Raw genomic sequence first — 9342 nt, 5'->3', positions numbered from 1 at the left:
CATCTGTTCATTTCTTTTGTATGTCCGACGATCAAAAGACCGCTTGGGATCGAGTCTGTTTATAATTTGAAAAGTAATCTTGTCAGTTGTATATACAAAAGGTAAATTGTTTACAAAATGAGTCTTTGTTTATCTGATAAATGTATACTTTTTTCGTCAATTGTTCATGATTGCAGATGCCTTTTGTGTAAAATCCAAGTCGGATGTATGTAAGCTAATAAATGTTCTCGTTAATCTTATTTCGCCTTTTGGTTCGTTCACAGTTACAAGAAATCACCACATAGTCTCTCAAGTCTCCGTAGATATAACAAACAGAAATAAATTACACAAAATAAGTTGTGGCTATGCGTTGATTTCGCACGACACGTTCGAACACGTAAGCTGAACAATAGTGTGGGGGGAGTGAATAATCAAGAGTTGCGTGGCGCTCAAACAAAAGACGAATCAACGAGATTTGAAAATTGCGTAACTCCAGGTTCGCATAAGTCGGGGTATGACTGTACTTTCTTACTACATTTATTTATACGTAATAATAAAAATACATACATACAGTCTTGCATTTTTATTAGTCATGTTTTTTCTATTTGTAGGGGTTAAAGAATCTGTCTAATGTTGATTGCTTTTCTCTCTTCTTCAGGATTTTCCAGAAGTAATTAATAGCATTGTAATTGTAGAGATCCCCAAGTCTATTAACCTCAACCTGGTTTGGATGCCATTCTAAGACCATTGTTCTGACATCATACCACTTCTTCAAAAGATCTTTAATAGCTGATATCAGCATTAATCCTCTCTTTCAGAAGAAATCATATCTCGCCAAGTTTCTTGGTGTTCCTCATTGAAGAATTTTTAGCATTCTTCTGTCATTGGATCCATTTTAGGTTCTATTATGAGCTGTTCAATGTTTATTTCTCAGATGTGATTTTTGTTACTCCTTTAGCTGCTTGAGTCTTCTTGATTATACAGTATCTTTCTTAGATAAGATTGAACTGCAGTCTACTATAGACCTGTTCAAACTATATTGCCCAGCAACATCAGGCATTTTCTGCCCACTATTATACTCTCACCTTTTGAAAATAAAAACAGGTGCAAAATGAGTGCCTGCCTGACAGTCTCGTGAATAATATAAAAGAATTGTTTCTGTCAGAAAAATAAAAGGCTGGAATTACAAGGGAGAGTTTCAAAGTTTGGAGGACGACTATCCAATCAGTATGTACTGGGTTGAGCATCGATGTCGACATCTCCCGACACTCTGAAAAGTTTCAAATTGTTGCCTGAAGACAAGGGAAGATCAATCAGTATTCATTATTTTACTTTGTTTCTTCTTGTGTTTGTTCTGTGAGGTGTTTGTTGTCCAAACATGTGTTCATTGTCCAAACATAAAAATCTTTTGTGAAAGTGTTCATTATCTGATTTGTTCATTAACTGATCATCCACTTTATTTAAATTGTTTAATTTCATTATTTAAGTTTATAAAAAATAAAAAAAATTATTTTTTCTTTAAATTACAGATATTTTAATATTACTCTAATAAATTACAAATAAATTTGTAAAGATCACTTATTTTTAAAATGCATTTGTTTTTTAAATTTTATGTTTCAACAGTCAGATATTACAATAGTAAAAGTTAAATTTAAACTTAAATTTGAAATTATTTTGTTTGTTGAGTGCAGGGTTGTTTTTATTAATGCGTAAGTGTGAGCTACAAGGTTTATTGCGATGTGATTTTAAATTCTATAATAGACTTCTCCTTCAGACAATTTTTCTGTCATTCCATATCCTCTAAAATTGTTTTCCATTCCATTTTCTTCGCTAATTCTTAATCCTTTGTTAATTACTGTATACCAGTCTGGTCGACTGCTGTCCCTTCTCTTTTGGACAAAATTATGAATTACTTAATAAAATATACCATACCCTAAATAAATTTCTGCAACTTACCTTTTACCAGCCACTCGAGTTGCTAGGTTCAGATTTGAATTTTTATTTAATGATCGAATAAAATATTTTGATCAATTGTTGTACATAGATACTACAATGGTTATGTGATGTCTGGTTGGTTTAGCTTAAGAGTTCCCTTAAGAAATACTCATCATTTTTCAAGCATCTATACACCTTTTTTTCAGATTATCTCTTTCTCAAAGGTCATTTTTTTACTGAAATTCACAAAATATTGGTGGTTCCAAATATTTACTTTACATTGCTTATTACTTTAAAAAACCTGTAAATGTTTATTATACAACTCTTACTTTTTCATGTTTTTTATAATTTCATACTTTTTATCAATACTTGCTGTATTTTTCTTTGTTGAACATTATTCATTGTACTTTATGTATTTTAATTGGGATTTTACTGTTAATGAGGGGGAAATCTAATGTCACAAGACTTTTCCTATTGTAATTGAAAATAAATAAATAAATAAAGTAAAACTGGATAAAAAGTGCATCTTAGAATTGAGGAAATTTCATATTCTTTATATTTTTAATAGATTATTATCCTGTTTCTGTAAATTTAAGCATTTTTGTCATAATAACATTTATAATATAAAACTTTTTTCTTAAATCTTCAATATTTATTAACTAATTTTAGTTACTGTATGTAATTACCCAACTGCAAGCTGATCTTTTTTTAATTTTGTTGTGGTTCAAAAATCTCTTGACTTCAAATCAATATCATTAATGCAGTCTAGTAAAGTATGTGACACCCTTTACCGATAGTTGAAAGTTTTGAAAAATAGTGCCAGAAACTGCTACAGATAAGTTTCTATGACAGTTTCTGTGAATTTTGTATGCAAACATGGAAAACTATTTCTAGAGAAGTCATTGCTGGACCATTTAAAAAGTGCTTAATTTCAAATGCACTTGATGACACAAATGATGATGCTCTGTACAAAGACAATGACAAAGAATCAAGTGACAATGAACCAAAGTCATCTGATAACAACAACTGAACAATTAAATGGCATAAAATTTATTCCTTATGCTTGATTTTATTTTCATTTTTTATTTTTATTTTCAATTTTGATTTCCTGGTGTCGGCTTATAATCAAATAAATACAATATCAAGTCCTTATAATGCTTCTATACATTTTTAATATTGATTTATTAAAAATGTTTTTATGCAATTTTTTTCTGTAGTGATAATTTATTTTATTTTTGTAAGTAAAATTGAGAATGGCTAATAGGAACTATTGATACATTGCAGTTAGAGCAGAATCTCATTTTAATGGATCACTTAGGCTGTCAAAAATCATCTGTTATTCCAAGAATCATTATATTGCAAACACCAGATTTCCCACACACCCAGGAAAATATCCATTATTGAAAAAATTCCATTTTTTAACCTCTGAATAATTTAAAGTATGGTTATGGTTATTTCTTATATCTGTCTGTTGAGATTTCTGTCCTTTATTCTATAGAATATGTATGTTACAAGACTGTACATTATGCCATTTGCGTGTACAACAAAGCTGATGGAAACTATATACAGTAAGTACAAAAATAGGAAAGTACAGTACATATGCTCAATAGCACTTTATTTGACTTTACGATTTTTTAAAAAACTGGTTTATCTTGTTTTGTTTATATGCTGCTTTTCTGCCATTGAATACAATAACCACTTGGTATTAGCAATGTCATGTACAACCTGCTTGTTTATGCTAAAACTCATCAGGAAGATCATTATGATTTGAAAAGACTCAATGGCCCCACTAAATTTCTGCATTATGCTGGATTGTCATTGGATTGTTCACCAGGTAGCATATCCTCAATTGTATCAGTCTGCTGATGCTCTTCATACAATTACTCAATTACACACATTCCAGTTGTAACAAGTCCATCATCAAACTCTATAAATTCATTGAAGTCAACACATATACCAGCAATTCTTTCCCATGCACTTTCCTCCAGCTGCAACTTTTCTTCCACGTCACTGTCCTCAATTTTGTGCTTATCGTCAGAACAGTGACCTGACAATGATCTTGACCATGCATAAAGCCTCTGGCAAAAGCAATTTATGATTATCTGAGGTGTTATTCTTCCATGCAAATACAATGAATTGTATGGCTTGCAAGAGAGTTTGTCTCATATCTTGGATATGACTTCTTTCCCTTTGCAACAAATCATATTGGACATTTGAAGAATCTTATTATTCTCAGGTCAAGTTGCTGAAAATGACTTATGCAGTTAGGTGTGAAAAAGCAAAGCTCCACATTTCTCAGCCCCTGGGCATCATTGACCAGCATGGGATAACAATCTAGAAAACTAGGTTACTTTCTTGTTTTGCAATCCCATGCATTCATCAAATGAGCAAAGAAATTCTTCAAATAGTTCACTTTTGGGTTCAAAATTTTCTTTTATTCTTTCAATACTTGCAAGGCAGGGTGTGGACTTTCTTGAAACAGGTTGTATTTCTCTATTTTCTGATAGCATGCAAGGGATACTTCTCAGAGCCACCTTCATTGGCTAAAAGCAGCAACATTATTCTCTCCTTACTGTTGTTCATGTTGAAACATATTTTTTGTCCTTAAAAGTTAAGATTTTGTTCCATGTAACATTGTAAAAAAAGGTCTGTCTCATCACAATTGAAGACATTTCATGGGTTTTATCTTTCCAAAATTTTTGGAAGTTGATCTCTCTTCCACGTTTTGACAGTTACCTTGTATACACTTTTTTCATTTACAGTATTAGTAAATTTAAGATTGTGCCATTTGATTTCCAGATTTGTAGTTTGTCAGAAAGAACACCATATGATTCATTTAACTCAGATCAAGTCCATTTATTTTACAATTATTTACAGTATATACAGCAATACTTTTCGATTGCTACCAACAACATAGTCTAAAGTCATGATTTTTTTGTCCTGTTTGCTTGGTTAAGTTGCCTTTTATCCAACTTTGAGATCCAAGGCCATTCAATCCAGAGCTGTGTCATTAGCTTTCCTTAAGGTCCACACACCTTTTTCAACTTGTCCAGGATGACTCACACTAACTGACCCCCTCCGAAAAACAGATTCTGATAGAATAGCTTTGTCTTTACTCGTTAGGCCTCCTTGATAGTATCATATATTAAACTCTGTCTCTCTCTGAATTTTGCAAACCATCCATTCAATACAGTAGATTCCTTCTGGATTCCCATTTTTGCTATTTCATCTAAAACTCTCTGGTGAACAAAAGTTTCATCAATACTAATGGCCACTGAATGTATTGATATTTGATGAATCTACTTGATCAAAATGAATTCAAGTTCCTTGAATTTGCCACTTTAATCTTGCATCACTAATCTTCTGAGCTACCAAATTTTTCACTTTTTCATAAAATTTTTGCTCTTAAGAATCGTATTGAGTCTCTCTGACTGTCTGTGTAGCAGATTTAACTGGTTAGCAATATCAACTTGTTTTGTTTGAGAATTACTTTCAACTTGCTGTATGATCTAGACTTACAAAGATCACAATATGGGGTGATTACAAAGCTGAAATTTTATGTCTGTGCAAGAAAAACACTCGACACTAGTCTGTATTATTTTACGTTCCTATCTTTTTTTTTCTGGGTGATGATGTGACATTTCTGAACTTTATTTTATGACATCATCAGTATGAAATATTACTGTTATGTGAGTATAACAGTGTGATTTCAAGCGACTATATCCCCAGTCAGTCAGATATATGCACGTCTGGAAGTCTTTGCTGCTGACACATGCACATCTGGAAGCATCAAGCTAGGAGTAGTTTCCAGTCACTAATTAATGCACTATAGTAGGGTGCTGATGCATTGCTGGAACATTAGTAGTGTGAACTATGACAATTATGCATATATTTTGGTCTGTGTGCAATATATTTTTGTAATTTGGTGCCCAGAAACACCCAAATATTAATTAAATGTTGAAAAAATGCAAATTTAGAGTAGATGGACTAGAAAACAAATCCATTACTCCAAATTACAGATATGCTGAAAGGTGGTAAAATTACATTGATTTGATGGGAAAAATTCATTATTCTGAGAAATCCGCTATTCCACAATCTATTAAAATGATCTACTGCACATTTTATTTCTAGTTTTTAGATTTAATAACTTTTTCGGTAACTGAAAGCAAATTTGATACTATTACCGATTAATACTTTTAATGATATTTTATGATTTGTTTTGCATTTCTGTCACTTTTTTACATTTAACATTTTTTTAAATATTGCAATTATAAGCAAAATCCACAAATCTTGACATCATTATTTTTAATAGTGACAGAAAACACATCCATGTTTGTGATTACCAATAAGTTTATTATTAACTGGAACATTTTCCACCCAATTTCTAATCATCTTTAGCATCAAATGGTTGTAAGATCTTGTTAGTTATATTTGCTTAAGTCCTAAAAATCCATTGTTGTTCAAAAATTCTTAGAAGTATTGAATTTTGATGAAATTTTCAATGATATATCTTTTTACTGTAGTTTGAGAAGGTTGTCAACTTTTAATATACTGATCCAGTTTATTAAATTACTAATATTTATAATCTTGATGTTTCTGACTGATCTAATACAGCAGTTACAAAATCTTAGTTTAACTCTGTAAGAAAAAAGGTGAAATTTTATCAGAGCTGACTCTATCAGAAAGGGGTAATTTACAGAATTTTTATGTGGACTTGTATTATTTTTTGAAAAATGTAAATTTAAAAATTCTTGAAATCCTGTTGTTAAACTGATTTGAATGAACTTTTCATTTTAATAATAATTTTGTTTTATATTAGGAACACGAATATCTAAAAAATATAGTGTGTAAAATATCAGCGTATAAACCAAATGTTCTGCTGGTGGAAAAAACAGTTTCTCGTCTTGCTCAGGAAATGCTATTAGATATGGGAATTACACTTGTTTTGAATGTTAAACCTGTAAGTATTTTTCTTGTATTTGTTATAACTCGATTCCCTTTTTATTTTTTATTAAATTAAAATTATTTAAATTTTATGAACTGTTTAGATTTTTAATTGTTTTTTTATTGTTATATTTATTTTTTCTTATAATAATCATAGATACATAACCAAACAATTGCCTTTAATAATTAGGCTTTATAGCTCGATTATTAAAGGCAATCATTTGGTTATGTATGTAATATCTATATCAGGCTTTGGGATGTTTGATATACTTATAATAATCATTGTTGTTATTCTTATTTTATAATTTCTTACTTAATTTATTTATTTAACTTTTTTGAAACTTTTAAAATATTTAAAGATTAATTTTAAAAATAGACTGTAATGGAAAGAGTTGCTAGATGTACCCAAGCCAGTATTGTATCATCTATCGATGCTCACTTAGGAAGACCCCATCTTGGTGTTTGTCATTACTTTCGAGTGCAGACGTTTCATTTATCTGGTAGTAAGTGTGAATTAGCTTTATCAGATTTTTTTTATTTTTAAATAAATTAATTGTTGTTCAAATTAATTTGCAGATTTACAATGAATTATGAAAGAAAATCATATTTTTCTAATCATTTCCTAACAATGACTGTAAATAATATAAATTTACAACAATTTAAAAGTGCATTATAAGTGCAAATTTAATCTTATGTAAAATTTTTTAGGTTATGGAAATAATGAAAAGTCAAATACAGTATTCAAATCACAATTTATTAAAATTTTGTTTTTTCAAATATTTTTTGAAGATTTTTTTAACTTTGAATTTAATGAACATGATCTAATTTATTCAAGCATTTGAATATATTTTCTTTTTCACTATTAATTTAAAGGACAGATCCTATTTAAAGCTTGTAAAGGAAAAAAGCTTTTCTAACTTGTTTTCTTCAGTTATTTTTTTTTTCTTCCTCGTTCTCATCATGTCTTGGTATTTTATGTTGTTGAATAGGTTAACTTCATTAAGGATTAAGTATAAATGCAAGTAAAGCACTGTTAATATCAGCAAGGTCATCAAACATTTATTCCACATTCCTGCTTTTTAATCATAACAAGTTCATCACACTTTCAAAATCTTCCTGAACTTAACATCCATTAAAACTTAATCCAGCCTTTCTAAAATAATTTACAATTGTTAACTGCTTCACTTCATCCCATGATTTTTCAATGAAATGTATTTCATCAAGAATGCTTAATTTTGTTTCAACTTTGAAATTTTCACCTAGTATCTTATAACTTTGAAATATTCCTAACATCCTGATATTTATATATCCTATAATGAATGAGCTTTAAATTCTATAATAATCATCAAATCAAAAGGTTGCAGCACACTACTACAGTTTGGTGGTATGAATATAAATTCAATATTTCTCAAGTTCAATTTAGATGGATACCTTGTACATCTTTCCAGGAACAAAATAATTTTTCTGTTGTATAACTCAATTTTGAATCTAATGGATAAATATTTTGTAAAATTTTTGATGTTATTCATTAGTTATTTAGCATTAGATATTTTAAAATATTTTTTAGGCATTTCAGTTTGACTGTCTATTACTAGTGGCTATTTTTTGGTCTCAACAGAACTTTAACTTCTGTTTACTAATTTTGCCGTTATGGCACTTTTGCTTAAGAAAACAAAAGATTTTGCTAAGTTTGTTTGTTTGTTTAGTTATGGCAATGCAATACTTGGGCGATCTGCCTAGGGGAATGCCTTCCAAGAGGTCTTTTAAGGGAAACTGGCCTCCTATTTAAGTGTTACAGACATGAGGAAAATCTGGAAAATTCCACTTGGCCAGCCTGTCCAAGCGAGGCACAAACCCACGACCAAACTCCCAGTATTCAGGTTCCTGGCCATTGATGGGCCTATTTTGCTAAGTAGAAAACTGAAAAATGTGTTTTACCAACATTTTATACATCTTTAGGTTTATAGTTTTCACAAAATAAATTTACTTCCTACTCTTTCACTTCCTGGATCCATGTTTTCACTCTCATAATTTTGTAGGCCAAATTTTGCTCTTTTTTCAATGATTTATTCATTTATTTGATGCTTTAAATCCTGCAAATTAAGATCTGTTGCAACTTTGAGGGCATTTTTCTTATTTTTTTCCATTAATAGTAATGTTCTGGAGCTTTGAAAGATACAATATAATCTTGTAATATTTCTTTACGTTTCTCATGTGGCAAAGACTTAACATATTTTTCTTTTTGGCAAATGAACTGTACTTTGTAATATTGTTCTCAATGTTCTGTCAGCTTTTAACAATTGTAATCTAATATAATAAAGAGGTAATGTTTGTATGTAAGTTTGGATGCAGCAGGTAATCTCCAAAACTACTCATCCGATTTCAAAAATTTTTTCACCAATATTTAGAATGGAACTTCAGGGTGGACATAGGCTGTATATTATTCCGTTAAACATGGGGGATGGACAGTTCTTTATGGTAAGC

General features: G+C 30.2%; 1 protein-coding gene across 1 annotated transcript in view; it reads left to right on the top strand.

The window, feature by feature from the left end:
- The window catches only part of LOC111623368 (1-phosphatidylinositol 3-phosphate 5-kinase-like), an 81527-nt gene that overhangs the window by 18474 nt on the left and 53711 nt on the right, over window positions 1–9342 (top strand). Inside the window, exons 7-8 of the mRNA XM_023365920.1 lie at window positions 6734–6874; window positions 7235–7361. Of these exons, the coding sequence (XP_023221688.1) occupies window positions 6734–6874; window positions 7235–7361 (268 nt within the window). The remainder of the gene's footprint in view (window positions 1–6733; window positions 6875–7234; window positions 7362–9342) is intronic.

Source organism: Centruroides sculpturatus, unplaced genomic scaffold (genome assembly GCF_000671375.1).
Source record: "Centruroides sculpturatus isolate CEXI.00-Female unplaced genomic scaffold, Cexi_2.0 scaffold220, whole genome shotgun sequence".
In the NCBI taxonomy this organism is placed as follows: Eukaryota; Metazoa; Arthropoda; class Arachnida; order Scorpiones; family Buthidae; genus Centruroides; species Centruroides sculpturatus.
Note: the sequence above shows the minus strand (reverse complement) of the source record. Positions and strands in the feature narration are given on the sequence as shown.